Source organism: Ranitomeya variabilis, chromosome 5, assembly GCF_051348905.1.
Source record: "Ranitomeya variabilis isolate aRanVar5 chromosome 5, aRanVar5.hap1, whole genome shotgun sequence".
In the NCBI taxonomy this organism is placed as follows: Eukaryota; Metazoa; Chordata; class Amphibia; order Anura; family Dendrobatidae; genus Ranitomeya; species Ranitomeya variabilis.
This window is the reverse complement of record NC_135236.1, coordinates 156,135,169-156,157,815: the sequence shown is the minus strand read 5'-3', so window position 1 is coordinate 156,157,815 and position 22,647 is coordinate 156,135,169. Positions and strand designations below refer to the sequence as shown.

At 45.8% G+C, this 22,647-nt stretch overlaps 1 protein-coding gene across 1 annotated transcript in view; it reads right to left on the bottom strand.

Moving 5' to 3' along the window:
- Window positions 1-22,647, bottom strand: part of AGBL1 (AGBL carboxypeptidase 1) — a 797,337-nt gene that overhangs the window by 340,972 nt on the left and 433,718 nt on the right. The window contains exon 18 of the mRNA XM_077262682.1: window positions 2,324-2,504. Within this exon, the coding sequence (XP_077118797.1) occupies window positions 2,324-2,504 (181 nt within the window). The remainder of the gene's footprint in view (window positions 1-2,323; window positions 2,505-22,647) is intronic.

Genomic DNA, 22,647 nt, shown 5'->3' with positions numbered 1-22,647 from the left:
CATGTCCGTGTTCCTTGCGGTGACGCTGCGTCGTCGCAAGGAATAACACAGGGCCCTATGCGTGGGGTGCGATGATCCCGGATGTGTACAGTGAACACATCCGGCATCATCGCGTCCCAGAAGGGGGCGGGGCTTAGCGCCGAGCGGCTTAGCCGCTCCGACGATACCGCCGGCCATCCTGAACGTGGACACGCACCCTAAGGGTATGTGTCCACGTTCAGGTTTGCTTCAAGCTGTGGTCAGGATTTTTTGCAGGTAAAATCCTGACCAAAAATGCACCTGAGGTCACTGGCAGGTCACCTGCGGTGTTCCTGCGTGTTTTGCTCATTGTAGCAACATGCTGCGTTCTGGAAAAACGCACCGCATGTGCGTTTTCATGGGAAAAACGCATGCGTTTTTTACTGCACAGTGGAGACGGGATTTCATTAAATCCCCTCCACTATGCTGTAACATCTGGACGCTGCGTTTCCTGAACGTGGACACATACCCTAATAGAAACTCGTCCCCACTTCTGTATTTATCACCCGCTCCTGGTTTTGTCTTACAAATGCTGAGGTAAAAAACTGAGCAAATCCTGAACATGTGACCGTGGTCTACCATGCTGCAGATATGAAACACGCACCACAGGACACTTTACGCTGAGTAAAAAAGCATAGAAGGCATGAGATTTCTATAAATCCCATCCACATTGCTGGAACTGTAACACACCACAAAAATATGCAGCATCAAAAATGCATCAAAAATGCACCAAAAGTTCATTTTGGGAGTGTAGTCTAAGGATATGCTCACACTGTCTTTTTCCTGCAGTAAAAAATGTTCATTTTTCAAGTGGAAGAAGCTTTAGGGCTGTCCCACACGTCCAGATAATTCCGGTACCGGAATAAATCGGTACCGGAGTTATCCGTGTCCGTGTGCCTGGGAACTCACGTAGGCCGCCCGTATGGCGAGTGGGTACCACACGGAGCGTGTGGTACCCACGCGTGTGGTACCCTGCATCGTGCTGAAGCCACGATTCATATGTTCCCTGCAGCAGCGTTTGCTGCAGAGAAAATATGAATAATAGTGTTTAAAATAAAGATCTATGTGTTTTTTTTATCTAAGTCATCATTATTTTTCAGCTTCTTTGGGGGGGAAGGGGGATTTTTTTTTTACATATATTTATAAAAAATCCGTTTAGCAATTATAATCTTTGTAGGGGAAGCATGGTGTGCAGACACTGAGGCAACTGGGAAGGGCCTTACCGGCCAACTTTTTTTTTTATCTTTGGGCACCTCCTTTTATGTATCTGATCTTACTTCATTATGATGTTGCTTGTCCTAAATTCTGTCTTTTTGTATATAAATAAAATTGAGATTTTTGTGTAGCCTTCACTCATCTTCTCCTGCATTTTATACTTAGTTTTTTGAGTCTACGCTACTCCATTTTTTCTTGGGCCCTATTGGCATACAAATGCATTACTTTGAGTCATGTTTAGTTGGAGACGTTTTGCATGTTTGGTGTCTATGAACTAGTAGTGACCTGAAGAATCATAATGGCAGGTCAGTTTTAGCATTTGTCGAACATGGTGAAAAAAACAAATGATGGAATTGCACTTTTTTGCAATTTCACCATACTTGGAATTTTTTTCCCGTGTTCCCGTTTTCCAGCACACGAAATGTCAAAACCAATGGTGTCGTTCAAAAGTACAACTTGTCCTGCAAAAAACAAGCCCTCACATGGCTATTTTGACCAAAAAATAAAAAAAGTTATGGCTCTGGGAAAATGGGGAGCAAAAAACGAAAACGCAAAAACGGAAAATGGCCCGAGGGTTAAGGGGTCATAGGGGTGTTACACAATGAATAAAACATTTGTGTTTTTTGAGGCCATAACATTTACAAAATGCTCAAAAAGATGCCACTGGGTGTTTTGGCTTCTTTTTAGCCTTCATATTAGCTTCTATTGTATAATATTAATTGACTTCAGTTCCTACCAGAAATCCTGCATGTTCTTGTTATGCAAATGGTCTCTTCAGAGATAGAGGACTTGACCCCTCTTGCACAGGAGTGACCATACCTCTCAGGTTCTATAGTCACTCCTAAATCTCAGATGAGGGTGCGTGTAACTGTCCACCAACTGTCTACCTGCCGGCAGCTTACAAATGAATACAATAAAATACATTTTTCAGTGGAAGGTGATCATTTTCTGCTCTCACTACTTGATGTTAATAGATAGCAATATAGTAGATCTAATTGAGTTGTTTCATTAGAGGATGAATTCAGAGATGTAATGCATAAAGGATAACACACAGATCATATACAAGAACATATCAGCACTTTCTCCTTACTTTCCATTGATGACGCCATCTGGGTTCAGCATTGGAACAATCTTGAAAATGAACATTTCTCTGAGGATCTGTGCAATAGGGTCACTGCTGGTAAGAAACTCCAATGTTCCCTTCATCACCCAGCTGGCATTGCTCTCACCTGGGTGCACCCGAGCAGTAAGCACCATGCACTGCCGACTACCTGCAACAAGCACAATACACACGAGTCATACATACAATCACAGTCTGCAATATGACGTTATATAGCTTGACTGAGACACTCAGACGAAAGCTCATGAAATAAATGCCACACACACCATGAGCAGGCTTCATTCTGAAGAAAATAAAAACCTCAAAAAATAAAATGAGTAAAAGTGCCTGACAGATTATCACTATCTGTAGTGCATTTGATATATCCATTTCAGCTAATATATGGCTGCAGTCTTTTTTGCAAACACCAGGAAGAACCAAACAAAAAAAACCTGCGACAAATAATACCACCCTAATGTAAGGGCACATATGGTTACTGCCACAATATGCACATGTTTTTCTGCAAGTCCTTATCAAACAAATTATATAATCGCTGAAATATCTACACCTGTATAAGATGTATAAGAACGCCTTTAGTTTTTCAAAGGGTTTTTTTGTCTATAAATACACTTTTTTTAAACAATCACAAAAACAACAACACCAAAAGAAAACCCAAGTGCACAAAAATTGTGATGGACTAACTAACAATATAAAGAATGTATTTAATATATGACTGCTCAGATATGTCGAATACTTTATACAGTCAAACATATGTTCCAAAAGAGAGGCACTGTTTTGTCTCCTCCTCCCTACCGCAGGCCTGTGAAAGGCAGGGGGACATAAAGGCCTAGATAAACTCTATTAGAAAAAATCCCAGGTACAACCACACATGGCCCAGGAAACATAATTAATTTGATTTTATTTGATAATTGATTTTATTACACAAAATAAGTATCCGTGTCCAATGTCATCTCTACCTGCCAGCAGAGCTTGGTACCCTAATAAGCGATGTTTGGCACTCCCACTCCACGATGGCTGTCCCTCACTTACGCTGCAGGCCCTGTGCTTAATTAGATGCAGGGAACCTAGGCCAGACAATGAACAACTAGGATAAAGGTGGGGACTGGAAGCTGGGTTACACAAGGTAAACAAAGATAAAGGTTACTTGTCATGCTGATGTGGATAGATATCAGATGCTTCTATGCCTCTGCCTCGACGTGTTTCTCTTTGGATGGTTTATCAGGAGGCTGGTATATTCATGAGAGGTATATATGCTCATAAGGTGATTAGAGGCCAGTGATATCCACATCTATCCACATCAGCATTGGAGCATCAGTAGAGGAGCACTGAAGATGGGTCGTGGCTGGGTCTTCCAGTATTAAGGCCCCGTCTCACACAGCGACGCTGCAGCGATACAGACAACGATGCTGATCGCTGCAGCGTCGCTGTGTGGTCGCTGTGTGGTCGCTGGGGAGCTGTCACACAGACAGCTCTCTCCAGCGACCAACGATTAGGGGAACGACTTCGGCATCGTTGAAACTGTCTTCAACGATGCCGAAGTCCCCCTGCAGCACCCGGGTAACCAGGGTAAACATCGGGTTACTAAGTGCAGGGCCGCGCTTAGTAACCCAATGTTTACCCTGGTTACCAGCGTAAATGTAAAAAAAAACAAACAGTACATACTCACCATCTGTTGCCCGTCAGGTCCCTTGCCGTCCGCTTCCCGCTCTGACTGTGTGCCGCCGTACAGTGAGAGCAGAGCGCAGCGGTGACGTCACTGCTGCGCTCTCACTTTACGGCGGCAGTCAGAGCAGGAAGCAGACGCCAAGGGACCTGACGGGCAACAGATGGTGAGTATGTACTGTTTGTTTTTTTTTACATTTACGCTGGTAACCAGGGTAAACATCGGGTTACTAAGCGCGGCCCTGCGCTTAGTAACCCGATGTTTACCCTGGTTACCAGTGAAGACATCGCTGGATCGGTGTCACACACACCGATTCAGCGATGTCAGCGGGACCTCAACGACCAAAAAAAGGTCCAGGCCATTCTGACACGACCAGCGATCTCGCAGCAGGGGCCTGATCGCTGGTACGTGTCACACATAGCGAGATCGCTACTGAGGTCGCTGTTGCGTCACAAAACTTGTGACTCAGCAGCGATCTCGCTAGCGATCTCGCTATGTGAGACGGGGCCTTTACAATGATCTGAGACACAAAGCCAGGGCAACTAAGGAGTGGCCTAGCCAGTCTTCAGACCTGAACCCAATACAAAATCATTGAGTTTCATCTCCCTCCAAAGTTGACCAGCGACAGCCCCAAAACCTCAAAGATCTGGAGAAGGTCTGTATGGAAGAGTGGGACAAAATCCCTGCTGCAGTTTGTGCAAACTGTTGAATCAAATACTTATTTTGTGTAATAAAATCAATTATCAAATAAAATCAAATTAATTATGTAAAAATCATACAATGTGGTTTTCTGGGTTTTTTTTTGTTTTTTTTAGATTTTGTCACGCAGTTGATGTATACCTATGATAAAAATTACAGACCGCTCCATTCTTTATAGGTGGGAAAACTTAGAAAATCGACAGTGTATCAAATACTTATTTTCCCCACTGTAAAGATGGGGGCTGGAATGGGCAAAGCTAAATGGAAGCCCCCATGACTGCTGTTGGCTATGGGAGGGTTTCAAAAAAGGCTTTTTACAGATTTAAAAGTGATTGGTGGAGGTGAAGAGGGAGCATTTGTAGGGGCGGGTTTAAGGGGGTAGTTGTAAAAAAGTGCCGGAAAATCGCCACCTTCATTTAGAAAACCTGAGAGGAAGCAACCACCCACCCTCCCTTATGTGTTGGACAATGGCGGGGTGGAGGTATGTTTGCGTGTCTTTTAGTTCGGGACAATTTTTTCATGATATGGGGTCTTTAAAGGTGGGAATGGAACTGTACCTCGTCACATTGGCTAAGTGGGTGGGGGGTGGGGTTCTTGGAGCTGATACGTCGGGGAAGGAATTGTGAGTACATTCCGGACAGTTTAATTGAGGTGGGGTTGATCTGGCATTTGGCTATGGGCTCTGGACGGGGTATTACCCTGGGAGCTTTGGTGGCTAGTCTTCCCTGAATGGGTTGTTTGGTACCCTCGAGCTGGTGGTTTACGGCTGAGGGTAACATGGTGGTTGAAGTCCGTTGGTTATTGCCAAAATGTAAGCCAGATTTTTTAGCTCCAAGAACCCTCCCCTCATGTTAGAGTTTATATCAAATTATTGATATGCATTTGGTATATGTTATTGTTTGTTAATAAAACTGGCCGCTGTGGCCAATATTATCCAAAGAATCGATGAGTAATGTTTTTATTTCATAAGGGGGTATGATGTTTTATAGGTGTTGGTTGCAGAATGGGTGTATGTGACAAGGGAAGAAACCCGTATTTGCCATACGCGGTCATGCATTACCAGCTAAGTACCGTAGATAAGCTCTCAATAGGCTGATTCAGGCAAGCATACAGTAGTATATGGATGTGTGCCGTCCATGTGCACAAAGGACTGCCCGTGCATCCACTATAGCCAGTATTCCAAGACACACAACCAATTTTCAACATGTACTAATGATCTGTGTGGGAAAAAAATGCAGCAGGTGCTTCTTTGGTCTTTATGAACCAAATTAGTATATATACATTGCAGGCAGCCACTGCACACATCCAATATTGGGACAAGCATGTGGTGCCAATCACGTCCACTATTTGCTAATTATGCAACATTATAATGAAGCAAGCAACTTTTTGGAAGCTGAAAAAAGTTTAAAGACAAAAACAAAGAACATTTATTATTTTGCGCACAATTCATGAACTGCGTGCACTGCTTTCAAGAATCATCATCTGCAAAAAACACCAACAAATACCATAAGATAAAAAAAGAAAAGCGACTTATAAAAAAAATTTAAAAAATGATGAAATGGGTCCACTATGTTTTTTGCTGCCAAAAAGCGTTCATGAAGGGAATGCACTGAACGAGTCTATTTCATGATGTATTCACAATAAGGCCGGGGTCACACTTGCGAGTGCAATGTGAGAAACTCGTGCCTCAATACCCGGCACTGCCGCCAGCACTCGGGACCGGAGCATGCGGCAGCATGTACTTCTATGGAGGCGGTCCAGAGTGCCGGGTATTGAGGTGTGGGTTTCTCGCATTGCACTCGCGAGTGTGACCCCGGCCTAAGTTTGCTTATAGTCTCTTCTGAAAGAAGATGACTTTATCTGTGGCACCTAGGGTTGAGCGAAACGGGTCGATCATTTTCAAAAGTCGCCGACTTTTGGCTAAGTCGGCGTCTCATGAAACCCGATCCGACCCCTGTGCTTGTCGGCCATGCGGTACGCGACTTTCGCGCCAAAGTCGCGTTTCAATGACGCGAAAAGCGCCATTTCTCAGCCAATGAAGGTGAACGCAGAGTGTGGGCAGCGTGATGACATAGATCCTGGTCCCCACCATCTTAGAGAAGGGCATTGCAGTGATTGGCTTGCTGTCTGCGGCGTCACAGGGGCTATAAAGGGGCGTTCCCGCCGACCGCCATCTTACTGCTGCTGATCTGAGCTTAGGGACAGGTTGCTGCCGCTTCATCAGAAGCAGGGAGAGCGTTAGGCAGGGTCCACTAACCACCAAACCGCTTGTGCTGCAGCGATTTCCACTGTCCAACACCACCTTCGGTGTGCAGGAACAGTGGAAGCTATTTTTTTTTTTTTTTCCCCTCAGCGCTGTAGCTCATTGGGCTGCCCTAGAAGGCTCCGTGATAGCTGTATTGCTGTGTGTACGCCACTGTGGAAACCAACTGCTTTTTTCAAAGCACATATCCTCTTGTTCCTTCCTTTCTGCACAGCTATCTTTTTTGTTTGTCCACACTTTTTATTTAATTTGTGCATCAGTCCACTCCTATTGCTGCCTGCCATACCTGGCTTACATTACTGCAGGGAGATAGTAATTGTAGGACAGTTTTTTTTTTTTTTTTGTTTTTTTTTTGTGGGAGATTAAGATTGGCATTTCTGCTACAGTGCCATCCCTGTGTGTGCCATCTCTCACTGAGTGGGCCATAGAAAGCCTATTTATTTTTTCCGTGATTTGTGTTCTAAAATCTACCTCAACACAGAAACACTACATCAATCAGTGGGAGAAAAATATTGGCCTCAGTCAGGGCTTGTGTGCCACTGCTGTGTGTGCGCTATCTCTCATTCAGTGGGCTATAGCAAGCCTATATTTTTTTTTTTTTTTTTTTTTTAATATTATTTGGTTTCAAAAGTCTCCCTGAAAAAAAAAAAAAACCTAAAAAAACAGTGGGAGAGTAATATTGCCCTTTCAGCTTGTGTGCCAGTCTTGACTCCTGGGTGTGCCACCTCTCTCCCTCTCATTCAGTGGGCCATAGAAAGCCTATTTATTTTTTTTTTAAAATATTATTGGGTTTCTAAAGTCTCCCTGAAAAAAACAAAAAATACATAAAAAAACAGTGGGAGAGTAATATTGCCCTTTCAGCTTGTGTGCCAGTCTTGACTCCTGGGTGTGCCACCTCTCTCCCTTTCATTCAGTGGGCCATAGAAAGCCTATTTTTTTTTTTTTAATATTATTTGGTTTCTAATTCTCCCTGAAAAAAAAAAAAAAACCTAAAAAAACAGTGGGAGAGTAATATTGCCCTTTCAGCTTGTGTGCCAGTCTTGACTCCTGGGTGTGCCACCTCTCTCCCTCTCATTCAGTGGGCCATAGAAAGCCTATTTATTTTTTTTTTTAAATATTATTGGGTTTCTAAAGTCTCCCTGAAAAAACAAAAAATACATAAAAAAACAGTGGGAGAGTAATATTGCCCTTTCAGCTTGTGTGCCAGTCTTGACTCCTGGGTGTGCCACCTCTCTCCCTTTCATTCAGTGGGCCATAGAAAGCCTATTTATTTTTTCCGTGATTTGTGTTCTAAATTCTACCTCAACACAAAAACACTACATCAATCAGTGGGAGAAAAATATTGGCCTCAGTAAGGGCTTGTGTGCCACTGCTGTGTGTGCTATCTCTCATTCAGTGGGCTATAGCAAGCCTATTTTTTTTTTTTTTTTTTTTTTTTTAATATTATTTGGTTTCTAAAGTCTCCCTGAAAAAAAAAAAAAACCTAAAAAAACAGTGGGAGAGTAATATTGCCCTTTCAGCTTGTGTGCCAGTCTTGACTCCTGGGTGTGCCACCTCTCTCCCTCTCATTCAGTGGGCCATAGAAAGCCTATTTATTTTTTTTTTTAAATATTATTGGGTTTCTAAAGTCTCCCTGAAAAAACAAAAAATACATAAAAAAACAGTGGGAGAGTAATATTGCCCTTTCAGCTTGTGTGCCAGTCTTGACTCCTGGGTGTGCCACCTCTCTCCCTTTCATTCAGTGGGCCATAGAAAGCCTATTTTTTTTTTTTTTAATATTATTTGGTTTCTAATTCTCCCTGAAAAAAAAAAAAAAACCTAAAAAAACAGTGGGAGAGTAATATTGCCCTTTCAGCTTGTGTGCCAGTCTTGACTCCTGGGTGTGCCACCTCTCTCCCTCTCATTCAGTGGGCCATAGAAAGCCTATTTATTTTTTTTTTAAAATATTATTGGGTTTCTAAAGTCTCCCTGAAAAAACAAAAAATACATAAAAAAACAGTGGGAGAGTAATATTGCCCTTTCAGCTTGTGTGCCAGTCTTGACTCCTGGGTGTGCCACCTCTCTCCCTTTCATTCAGTGGGCCATAGAAAGCCTATTTATTTTTTCCGTGATTTGTGTTCTAAATTCTACCTCAACACAAAAACACTACATCAATCAGTGGGAGAAAAATATTGGCCTCAGTAAGGGCTTGTGTGCCACTGCTGTGTGTGCTATCTCTCATTCAGTGGGCTATAGCAAGCCTATTTTTTTTTTTTTTTTTTTTTTTTTAATATTATTTGGTTTCTAAAGTCTCCCTGAAAAAAAAAAAAAACCTAAAAAAACAGTGGGAGAGTAATATTGCCCTTTCAGCTTGTGTGCCAGTCTTGACTCCTGGGTGTGCCACCTCTCTCCCTCTCATTCAGTGGGCCATAGAAAGCCTATTTATTTATTTTTTTAAATATTATTGGGTTTCTAAAGTCTCCCTGAAAAAACAAAAAATACATAAAAAAACAGTGGGAGAGTAATATTGCCCTTTCAGCTTGTGTGCCAGTCTTGACTCCTGGGTGTGCCACCTCTCTCCCTCTCATTCAGTGGGCCATAGAAAGCCTATTTATTTTTTTTTTTAAATATTATTGGGTTTCTAAAGTCTCCCTGAAAAAACAAAAAATACATAAAAAAACAGTGGGAGAGTAATATTGCCCTTTCAGCTTGTGTGCCAGTCTTGACTCCTGGGTGTGCCACCTCTCTCCCTCTCATTCAGTGGGCCATAGAAAGCCTTTTTTTTTTTTGGTTTTTTTAATATTATTTGGTTTCTAAAGTCTCCCTGAAAAAAACAAAAAAAACATAAAAAACAGTGGGAGAGTAATATTGCCCTTTCAGCTTGTGCGCCAGTCTTGACTCCTGGTTGTGCCACCTCTCTCTCTCTAATTGTGGGCCATAGAAAGCCTTTTTTTTTTTTTTTTTTAATATTATTTGGTTTCTAAAGTCTCCCTGAGAAAAAAAAATAAATAAATTAGGTGGGAGATTAATATTGACATTAGTGCTTGAGTGACAGTCCTGCGTGTGTGTCATCTCTGTGATTTTGTGCCACAGAAAACAGAGTGTGTAACATTGTGCCTGATTTTCCTTGTGGTCTCACCAACCTGTTAAGGGATATTGAAATCATACTGAAGTTATAGCTCACCGTGTAAGTTGTTTGATAGCAACAAATAAAGTTACTTTGGTTAAGATTTTAAAACAATGAGGAAGTCTGGTGCAAGAGGTCGTCGTGGGCGTTCATTGTCAGCTGGTAATGATGGTAGTGGTAGTGGAGCATCAGGTGGTCGTGGGGATAAAAATATTCCACCTAAGTCTGGAGCTGTGGAGCCAGTTTCGTCGTCAGGCTACACAAGGCCTCGAACGCTCTCTTTTCTGGGAGTAGGAAAACCGCTTTTAAAGGCGGAGCAGCAACAGCAAGTTTTGGCTTACATTGCAGACTCAGCCTCTAGCTCTTTTGCCTCCTCTTCCGAAACTGGTAAATGTAAAAGCAGCGCGTCGCTTGTGGATGTTCACGGTCAGGGACAAGTCGCTTCCTTGTCCTCCTCAGCAAAAACTACAACAAGAGAGAAGGATGCAGCAGGCGACACAACGGGTCACTCCATGGAGCTCTTTACACATACCGTCCCTGGCTTAGAAAGTGAAACATTTAACAGGCCATGCCCATTACAAGTATATTCTGACATGGAGTGCACTGATGCACAGCCACAGCCAGAGTACTATGCTGCTCCTTTGACTCAGACCACCACATTGCCCTCTCAGGGTACAGATCCACAATCAGACCCTGATGAGACTATGTTGCCCCGCCACGAACGCTATACCACCGACCGACACAGTGACACAGACGAAGTTGCACACGAGCTCGAAGAGGAGGTAATAGATGACCCAGTTATTGACCCCGATTGGCAGCCATTGGGGGAACAGGGTGCAGGCGGCAGTAGTTCAGAAGCGGAGGTGGAGGAGGGGCCGCAGCAGGCATCAACATCGCAACAGGTTCCATCTGCCGGGCCCGTATCTGGACCAAAACGCGTGTCAAAGCCAAAACCTGTTGGAGCACAGCGTTGCCATCCGGTTAAAGCTCAGTCTGCAATCCCTGAAAAGGGATCAGAGTCTAGGAAGAGTGCAGTCTGGCATTTTTTTAAACAACATCCAACTGATCAGCGCAAAGTCATCTGTCAAAAATGTTCAACTAGCTTAAGCAGAGGTCAGAATCTGAAAAGTCTAAATACTAGTTGCATGCATAGACACTTAACCACCATGCATTCTCAAGCCTGGACTAACTACCAAACGTCCCTCAAGGTTGTAGCACCCTCGGCCAATGAAGCTAGTCAGCAACGCAACATCCCTTCCGTCACTGTAAGGCCACCATTTTCCGCACCACCGGCAGTATCTGTGCAGGTTTCTTTGCCAGCCAAAAGCAGTCAGGGTCAGGGAATCACCAGTTTTGTAGGAGGAAATATTGCATGTAGGGCACCGGCGGAAACAATACCGTCTCCAACCGTCTCTCAGTCTGCCATGTCCACCGGCACACCCGAAAGTTCCACGATCTACAGCTCTCCAGTCCAGCTCACCCTACATGAGACTCTGGTTAGAAAAAGGAAGTACTTATCCTCGCATCCGCGTACACAGGGTTTTAACGCCCACATAGCTAGACTAATCTCGTTAGAGATGATGCCCTACCGGTTAGTTGAAAGCGAAGCTTTCAAAGCCCTGATGGAGTACGCTGAACCACGATACGAGCTACCCAGTCGACACTTTTTTTCCAGAAAAGCCATCCCAGCCCTGCACCAGCATGTTAAACAGCGCATCGTCCATGCACTCAGGCAATCTGTGAGTACAAAGGTGCACCTGACTACAGATGCATGGACCAGTAGGCATGGCCAGGGACGTTATGTGTCCATCACGGCACACTGGGTGAATGTGGTGGATGCAGGGTCCACAGGCGACATCAATTTAGGGACAGTTGTGCCTAGCCCACGGTCTAGGAAACAGTTGGCTGTAGGCGTTCGCACCCCCTCCTCCTCCTCCTCGTCCTCCTGCAGAAGCTACAGCTCTTCCACAGAACGCAGTCGGCCAACCACTCCATCGGCAGATGACACTGTTGCACACCAGTTGTCCCATTATGGGCCAGCTACTGCCAAGCGTCAGCAGGCTGTATTGGCTATGAAGTGTTTGGGCGACAACAGACACACCGCGGAAGTTCTGTCCGAGTTCTTGCAACAAGAAACGCAGTCGTGGCTGGGCACAGTAGATCTTGAGGCAGGCAAGGTAGTGAGTGATAACGGAAGGAATTTCATGGCTGCCATCTCCCTTTCCCAACTGAAACACATTCCTTGCCTGGCTCACACCTTAAACCTGGTGGTGCAGTGCTTATTGAAAACTTATCCTGGGTTCTCCGACCTGCTCCTCAAAGTGCGTGCACTTTGCTCACATATCCGACGTTCGCCTGTACACGCCAGCCGTATGCAGACCTATCAGCGGTCTTTGAACCTTCCCCAGCATCGCCTAATCATAGACGTTGCAACAAGGTGGAACTCAACACTGCACATGCTTCAGAGACTGTGCGAACAGAGGCGTGCTGTTATTTATTTGTGGGAGGATACACGGGCAGGCAGTAGGATGGCAGACATGGAGTTGTCAGGTGTGCAGTGGTCGAAGATACAAGACATGTGTCAAGTCCTTCAGTGTTTTGAGGAATGCACACGGCTGGTTAGTGCAGACAACGCCGTAATAAGCATGAGCATCCCCCTAATGCGTCTGCTGATGCAAAGTTTGACGCACATAAAGGAGCAGGCGTCTGCACCAGAGGAAGAGGGAAGCCTTGATGACAGTCAGCCATTGTCTGGTCAGGGCAGTGTACAGGACGAGGTAGCGGGCGAAGAGGAGGTGGAGGACGAGGAGGATGATGGGGATGAGTATATTTTTAATGCGGAAACTTTCACGGGGGCACAGGAAATTGGTTGCGTGTCACGGCCGGGTTCTGGTTTTTTGAGGGACACAAGTGACGTAGATTTGCCTGCAACTGCCCCTCAACCAATCACAACCGGAGATTTGACAAGTGGAACTTTGGCCCACATGGCGGATTATGCCTTACGTATCCTACAAAGGGACACACGCATTACGAAAATGATGAACGATGACGATTACTGGTTGGCCTGCCTCCTTGATCCACGCTATAAAGGCAAATTGCAAAATATTATGCCACATGAGAACTTGGAACTAATATTAGCAACCAAACAATCAACTCTTGTTGACCGTTTGCTTCAGGCATTCCCAGCACACAGCGCACGTGATCGTTCTCACACGAGCTCCAGGGGGCAGCAGACTAGGAGTGTTAGGGGTGCACACATCAGAAGTGGCGTTGGACAGAGGGGTTTTCTGACCAGGTTGTGGAGTGATTTTGCTATGACCGCAGACAGGACAGGTACTGCTGCATCAATTGAAAGTGACAGGAGACAACATTTGTCCAGTATGGTTACTAACTATTTTTCATCCCTTATCGATGTTCTCCCTCAACCGTCATTCCCATTTGATTACTGGGCCTCCAAATTAGACACCTGGCCAGAATTGGCAGAATATGCATTGCAGGAGCTTGCTTGCCCGGCAGCAAGTGTCCTATCAGAAAGAGTATTCAGTGCTGCAGGGTCAATATTAACCGAAAAAAGGACTCGTCTGGCTACCCAAAATGTTGACGATCTAACATTCATTAAAATGAACCACAACTGGATTTCAAAATCTTTTGCCCCACCTTGCCCGGCCGACACCTAGCTTTCCTATGAAAAGCTCTTGCCTGTGAATTACTTTTCTAATGTCTAATTTGCTGCTGCAGATTGTACAGCATACGACATGTTTACACCTCCCTAAATGGCCAAACTCCCCACACGGGGCCGTGGTATCGCGACTTGGCGCAAGCACCCGTGAGACTGCTGTTTGTCTGAAGAGGTGGGTGTGCTCGCTTTTGGTTGACGGCATTGCTACTGGGTCCCTCATAGTACAATGTAGTGTCTCTGGCGGTGGTGGTGCGCACCCAACGTCAGACACACCGTTGTAACATGAGTGGCCCTGGGGCGGTCCCGCCGGCCTCAAGAGAGTTCCCCCCTACCCCAGCTCAAACTGGGCTCTACTACGTGCAAAATTATGTCGCACAGCTCCACCAATCTTTAGTCTATTCGCTGACATCATTCAATGTCTGGCACTGACAATACAAATTTGTAGACATCTATGATGCAACTTAAAGTAGTCTGTGTCTGTGTCCTATATTGGCACCATTAAATAGTTACTGCCAAATTACTATGTCAGAAACACAGCAGATGAGCCCACCCCTGTACCTAAGTATGCCATCTTTTTTTTTGTTTTGGTTGTTTTGCGAGACATTAACATCTATTTATATTTTGGGAGTACTGGGACAGACACTCCTTGCACTACTCCTCCACTCAGCACCAAGCTGCCTGCCCGTGTATCCATGTAACCGCTGTAAAACTGCCATGAGCCTATTGTTTGTTATTTTAGGCCTTTGATAGCCTGTCTGCGGTCCCTACTCCTCCACTGACCACCAAGCTGCCTGCCCGTGTATCCATGTAACCGCTGTAAAACTGCCATGAGCCTATTGTTTGTTATTTTAGGCCTTTGAAGCCTTTCTGCGCTCCCTCCTTCCACTAGTCCTCCACTGACCAGACCACTGCTGCCCGTGTACCCCTGGAACCAATTTTAAAGTGCCTACAGCCAGCCCATTTTATTGTGTTAGGCCTTCGAAGCCTGTCTGCGGTCCCTCCTTCCACTAGGCCTCCACTGACCAGACCACTGCTGCCCGTGTACCCCTGGAACCAATTTTAAAGTGCCTACAGCCAGCCCATTTTATTGTGTTAGGCCTTCGAAGCCTGTCTGCGGTCCATACTTCCACTAGTCCTCCACTGACCAGACCACTGCTGCCCGTGTACCCCTGGAACCAATTTTAAAGTGCCTACAGCCAGCCCATTTTATTGTGTTAGGCCTTCGAAGCCTGTCTGCGGTCCCTCCTTCCACTAGGCCTCCACTGACCAGACCACTGCTGCCCGTGTACCCCTGGAACCAATTTTAAAGTGCCTACAGCCAGCCCATTTTATTGTGTTAGGCCTTCGAAGCCTGTCTGCGGTCCATACTTCCACTAGGCCTCCACTGACCAGACCACTGCTGCCCGTGTACCCCTGGAACCAATTTTAAAGTGCCTACAGCCAGCCCATTTTATTGTGTTAGGCCTTCGAAGCCTGTCTGCGGTCCATACTTCCACTAGTCCTCCACTGACCAGACCACTGCTGCCCGTGTACCCCTGGAACCAATTTTAAAGTGCCTACAGTCAGCCCATTTTATTGTGTTAGGCCTTCGAAGCCTGTCTGCGGTCCATACTTCCACTAGGCCTCCACTGACCAGACCACTGCTGCCCGTGTACCCCTGGAACCAATTTTAAAGTGCCTACAGCCAGCCCATTTTATTGTGTTAGGCCTTCGAAGCCTGTCTGCGGTCCATACTTCCACTAGGCCTCCACTGACCAGACCACTGCTGCCCGTGTACCCCTGGAACCAATTTTAAAGTGCCTACAGCCAGCCCATTTTATTGTGTTAGGCCTTCGAAGCCTGTCTGCGGTCCATACTTCCACTAGTCCTCCACTGACCAGACCACTGCTGCCCGTGTACCCCTGGAACCAATTTTAAAGTGCCTACAGTCAGCCCATTTTATTGTGTTAGGCCTTCGAAGCCTGTCTGCGGTCCATACTTCCACTAGGCCTCCACTGACCAGACCACTGCTGCCCGTGTACCCCTGGAACCAATTTTAAAGTGCCTACAGCCAGCCCATTTTATTGTGTTAGGCCTTCGAAGCCTGTCTGCGGTCCATACTTCCACTAGGCCTCCACTGACCAGACCACTGCTGCCCGTGTACCCCTGGAACCAATTTTAAAGTGCCTACAGCCAGCCCATTTTATTGTGTTAGGCCTTCGAAGCCTGTCTGCGGTCCATACTTCCACTAGTCCTCCACTGACCAGACCACTGCTGCCCGTGTACCCCTGGAACCAATTTTAAAGTGCCTACAGTCAGCCCATTTTATTGTGTTAGGCCTTCGAAGCCTGTCTGCGGTCCATACTTCCACTAGGCCTCCACTGACCAGACCACTGCTGCCCGTGTACCCCTGGAACCAATTTTAAAGTGCCTACAGCCAGCCCATTTTATTGTGTTAGGCCTTCGAAGCCTGTCTGCGGTCCATACTTCCACTAGGCCTCCACTGACCAGACCACTGCTGCCCGTGTACCCCTGGAACCAATTTTAAAGTGCCTACAGCCAGCCCATTTTATTGTGTTAGGCCTTCGAAGCCTGTCTGCGGTCCATACTTCCACTAGTCCTCCACTGACCAGACCACTGCTGCCCGTGTACCCCTGGAACCAATTTTAAAGTGCCTACAGTCAGCCCATTTTATTGTGTTAGGCCTTCGAAGCCTGTCTGCGGTCCATACTTCCACTAGGCCTCCACTGACCAGACCACTGCTGCCCGTGTACCCCTGGAACCAATTTTAAAGTGCCTACAGCCAGCCCATTTTATTGTGTTAGGCCTTCGAAGCCTGTCTGCGGTCCATACTTCCACTAGGCCTCCACTGACCAGACCACTGCTGCCCGTGTACCCCTGGAACCAATTTTAAAGTGCCTACAGCCAGCCCATTTTATTGTGTTAGGCCTTCGAAGCCTGTCTGCGGTCCATACTTCCACTAGTCCTCCACTGACCAGACCACTGCTGCCCGTGTACCCCTGGAACCAATTTTAAAGTGCCTACAGTCAGCCCATTTTATTGTGTTAGGCCTTCGAAGCCTGTCTGCGGTCCATACTTCCACTAGGCCTCCACTGACCAGACCACTGCTGCCCGTGTACCCCTGGAACCAATTTTAAAGTGCCTACAGCCAGCCCATTTTATTGTGTTAGGCCTTCGAAGCCTGTCTGCGGTCCATACTTCCACTAGTCCTCCACTGACCAGACCACTGCTGCCCGTGTACCCCTGGAACCAATTTTAAAGTGCCTACAGCCAGCCCATTTTATTGTGTTAGGCCTTCGAAGCCTGTCTGCGGTCCATACTTCCACTAGTCCTCCACTGACCAGACCACTGCTGCCCGTGTACCCCTGGAACCAATTTTAAAGTGCCTACAGCCAGCCCATTTTATTGTGTTAGGCCTTCGAAGCCTGTCTGCGGTCCATACTTTAAATACTCCTCCACTCAGCACCAAGCTGCCTGCCCGTGTATCCATGTAACCGCTGTAAAACTGCCATGAGCCTATTGTTTGTTATTTTAGGCCTTTGATAGCCTGTCTGCGGTCCCTACTCCTCCACTGACCACCAAGCTGCCTGCCCGTGTATCCATGTAACCGCTGTAAAACTGCCATGAGCCTATTGTTTGTTATTTTAGGCCTTTGAAGCCTTTCTGCGCTCCCTCCTTCCACTAGTCCTCCACTGACCAGACCACTGCTGCCCGTGTACCCCTGGAACCAATTTTAAAGTGCCTACAGCCAGCCCATTTTATTGTGTTAGGCCTTCGAAGCCTGTCTGCGGTCCATACTTTAAATACTCCTCCACTCACCACCAAGCTGCCTGCCCGTGTATCCATGTAACCGCTGTAAAACTGCCATGAGCCTATTGTTTGTTATGTTAGGCCTTTGATAGCCTGTCTGCGGTCCTTACTTTAAATACTCCTCCACTCACCACCTAGCTGCCTGTGTATCCATGTAACCGATGTAAAACTGCCATGACTGCCTACTGTTTGTTATTTTAGGCCTTTGATAGCCTGTCTGCGGCCCCTACTTGCAATACTCCTCCACTGACCACAATGCTGCCTGGAGTGCCTGCCTGTGTATCCATGTAACCGATGTAAAACTGCCATGACTGCCTACTGTTTGTTATTTTAGGCCTTTGATAGCCTGTCTGCGGCCCCTACTTGCAATACTCCTCCACTGAGCACAATGCTGCCTGGAGTGCCTGCCTGTGTATCCATGTAACCGATGTAAAACTGCCATGACTGCCTACTGTTTGTTATTTTAGGCCTTTGATAGCCTGTCTGCAGCCCCTACTTGCAATACTCCTCCACTGACCACACCAATGCTGCCCGTGTACCCCTGGAACCTATTTAAAAGTTCATAGAGCCTAGTTATATATTTTATTTACTATTAATAAGGCCATGATGGACTACGCTGTACCACGCTACAAGCTAACCAGTCGACACTTCTTTTGCGAGAAAAGCCATCCCAACCCTCCACCAGCATGTAGAAGACCGCATTGTCCATGCACTCTGGCAATCTGTGAGTACAAAGGTGCACCTGACAACAGACGCATGGACCTGTAGGCATGGCCACGGAAGATTACGTGTCCATTACGGCGCAATGGGTTAATGTGGTGGATGCATGGTCCACAGGGGACAGCCTACTAAGTCTGTCTGCAGTCCCTAATTCAAATTGTCCTCCACTGTCTAAATCGGAACTTCCACCTTCTGGCTTTCGGCCTATAGTATCAGAAATTAAACTGCATTTGGCCTTCAACTTTGGTTAGGGCCTACTAACGGCTTCTGCCCCTCCCTGGTGTTGCCCTCAACTAAATAAAGCTGAGCTTCAACCTTCCGGCTCTCATTAAGTGGTTTTAAAAAAAAAAAAAATGGTGGTTAGGGCCTACTAACGGCTTCTGCCCCTCCCTGGTGTTGTCCTCAACTAAATAAAGCTGAGCTTCAACCTTCCGGCTCTCATTATGTGGTTTTAAAAAAAAAAATGGTGGTTAGGGCCTACTAACGGCTTCTGCCCCTCCCTGGTGTTGTCCTCAACTAAATAAAGCTGAGCTTCAACCTTCCGGCTCTCATTAAGTGGTTTTAAAAAAAAAATGGTGGTTAGGGCCTACTAACGGCTTCTGCCCCTCCCTGGTGTTGTCCTCAACTAAATAAAGCTGAGCTTCAACCTTCCGGCTCTCATTAAGTGGTTTTAAAAAAAAAAAAAATGGTGGTTAGGGCCTACTAACGGCTTCTGCCCCTCCCTGGTGTTGTCCTCAACTAAATAAAGCTGAGCTTCAACCTTCCGGCTCTCATTATGTGGTTTAAAAAAAAAAAATGGTGGTTAGGGCCTACTAACGGCTTCTGCCCCTCCCTGGTGTTGTCCTCAACTAAATAAAGCTGAGCTTCAACCTTCCGGCTCTCATTAAGTGGTTTTAAAAAAAAAATGGTGGTTAGGGCCTACTAACGGCTTCTGCCCCTCCCTGGTGTTGTCCTCAACTAAATAAAGCTGAGCTTCAACCTTCCGGCTCTCATTAAGTGGTTTTAAAAAAAAAAAAAATGGTGGTTAGGGCCTACTAACGGCTTCTGCCCCTCCCTGGTGTTGTCCTCAACTAAATAAAGCTGAGCTTCAACCTTCCGGCTCTCATTATGTGGTTTTAAAAAAAAAAATGGTGGTTAGGGCCTACTAACGGCTTCTGCCCCTCCCTGGTGTTGTCCTCAACTAAATAAAGCTGAGCTTCAACCTTCCGGCTCTCATTAAGTGGTTTTAAAAAAAAAATGGTGGTTAGGGCCTACTAACGGCTTCTGCCCCTCCCTGGTGTTGTCCTCAACTAAATAAAGCTGAGCTTCAACCTTCCGGCTCTCATTAAGTGGTTTTAAAAAAAAAAAAAATGGTGGTTAGGGCCTACTAACGGCTTCTGCCCCTCCCTGGTGTTGTCCTCAACTAAATAAAGCTGAGCTTCAACCTTCCGGCTCTCATTATGTGGTTTAAAAAAAAAAAATGGTGGTTAGGGCCTACTAACGGCTTCTGCCCCTCCCTGGTGTTGTCCTCAACTAAATAAAGCTGAGCTTCAACCTTCCGGCTCTCATTAAGTGGTTTTAAAAAAAAAATGGTGGTTAGGGCCTACTAACGGCTTCTGCCCCTCCCTGGTGTTGTCCTCAACTAAATAAAGCTGAGCTTCAACCTTCCGGCTCTCATTAAGTGGTTTTAAAAAAAAAAAAAATGGTGGTTAGGGCCTACTAACGGCTTCTGCCCCTCCCTGGTGTTGTCCTCAACTAAATAAAGCTGAGCTTCAACCTTCCGGCTCTCATTATGTGGTTTTAAAAAAAAAAAAAATGGTGGTTAGGGCCTACTAACGGCTTCTGCCCCTCCCTGGTGTTGTCCTCAACTAAATAAAGCTGAGCTTCAACCTTCCGGCTCTCATTAAGTGGTTTTAAAAAAAAAATGGTGGTTAGGGCCTACTAACGGCTTCTGCCCCTCCCTGGTGTTGTCCTCAACTAAATAAAGCTGAGCTTCAACCTTCCGGCTCTCATTATGTGGTTTTAAAAAAAAAATGGTGGTTAGGGCCTACTAACGGCTTCTGCCCCTCCCTGGTGTTGTCCTCAACTAAATAAAGCTGAGCTTCAACCTTCCGGCTCTCATTAAGTGGTTTTAAAAAAAAAATGGTGGTTAGGGCCTACTAACGGCTTCTGCCCCTCCCTGGTGTTGTCCTCAACTAAATAAAGCTGAGCTTCAACCTTCCGGCTCTCATTAAGTGGTTTTAAAAAAAAAAAAAATGGTGGTTAGGGCCTACTAACGGCTTCTGCCCCTCCCTGGTGTTGCCCTCAACTAAATAAAGCTGAGCTTCAACCTTCTGCTCCAAATTACCATTTTAAAAAATGCAATAGGCTTTTCCGGCCTACTAAAGGTGTCTGCCCCTCCCTGGTGTTGTCCTCAACTGAACAAAGCTGAGCTTCCACATTCTGGCTTTCGCCCTATACTATCAGATATTAAACTGCATTTGGCCTACTAGTGTGGTTAGGCCCTTGAAACAGTGTCTGCTGCTCTTGGGTTTGCTACTCCACTGAACAAAGCAATGCCGCCTGTTTAGTCCTGTTACCAATTTTGAACTGCATGTAGCCTACTTTATTCTTTGGCCCTATATCTGTTTCCTCCTCATCCTGCCCATTGCCCAGCCACTGCTAAATGAGTCTGCTGGTACATTGACCTAGACCACTACATTCCCCTTGTACTCTACACAGCCAGAATCTGTCCCTGCTGAAAGTAAGGTTCCCCTTCCCGCATGTTATACCACCTTACACAGGGACAAAGAGGAAGGTGCAGATGAAAGTGCAGGTTCCTTCATCAGGTGGGGGGGCATACTCGTTGGCGACGTCACTGGCACAGGGCCCCTCAGAGTACGCAAAAGTGTCGCTGCTGGTGGGAGGCGCCCCCGCCATGCAAACACACCGCCGTACTTTGAGGGGCCCTGTGCCAGTGGCAATGCGAACGAGTGGGCCCCCCCTGCTTGCTCAGGATCACAGCACTTGCAACTTTTAAATACTTACCTTTCCCTGCAACACCGCCGTGACGTAGTCCGCATTTCCTGGGCCCACGAAAAACTTGAGCCAGCCCTACTCCCCCCACAACTTTCCCCCAATTCCCTATGCCCAACTATTATTATACAGTTAATTAAGATTGGCAAGCTTCAGAAACAAGAATGGATGTTTTTGGCATTAAAATGGGCACTGTAGGTGTTTTCCTGGCCTCCACTCACTGCCGACTATGCTTCCCCATTGACTTGCATTGGGTTTCGTGTTTCGGTCGATCCCCGACTTTTAGCGATAATCGGCCGACTGCACTCGACTCGACTCTGGACAAAATCGGGTTTCCCAAAACCCTACTCGATCTTAAAAAAATGAAAGTCGCTCAACCCTAGTGGCACCACCTATTCAATGTAGAAATCCTAAAAGTCACTATAGACACTTTAATGAGCTCTGCTTTCTGACGTAGGCCATGTTCATGGTCATGTGGAGTATTTGGTCAGTATTTTACCTCAGTATTTGTAAGCCAAAACCAGGAGTGGAACAATTAGAGGAAAAGTATAATAGAGACACGTCCCCACTTCTGTATTTATCACCCACTCCTGGTTTTGGCTTACAGATACTGAGGTAAAATACTGACCAGATACTGACCGTGTGAACATGGCCTTAGTATGAGAGTCCAAATCAGAAACTCCTTTTTGCATACATGAGCTTTGATAACTTGGCATCAAGTGTGACCCAGGAAGCATTTGACCTCTTGTGCTGGTTGTTGACCCGGCAGCACAGTTTGGAGTATAGCACAAAGTGAGTGAATGGAGCAGGTGTATGTGCTTTGGCTATGAATATCTCATAGGGAATGTAAATTGAATATTGCTCAAGAGGGCCAGACACTTAGTTGCATGTATAGCAAGCTAATAGCAGAATGTGTACAAAGCTGATTGTGCTTATTATGGAACAGTTCTGCGACATTAGATGTATAGAGATCATTAATTACCATGCAATTAGCTACTTAGCTGTTTTATCATCTACTTAGTCCACATACGGAAACTGGATAATGCCTGAACCTCTTTGTGAGGCTGACATGTTGAAGATGAACTGTGTCTTGTTTACATATCACTTTTTCTTTTATGTGTTCAAAGAGTAAATGTTGTAATAAATGTCAGGGTTTGTGTAGAAACTGGAGATGGAAAAACATTTATCCACTTTCATAACTGCTTGTGATAAAAGCATATTCATATTTAGAAAATTTCTCATGCACATAACTAGGACATGTAGAGCAATTAATTATTACACACCAGAAAAATACTGACATGCGTAACATCCATGTCATTACCCATCCCCTCTGTTTCTGTTTTGATCGCTAGGTGGTGCT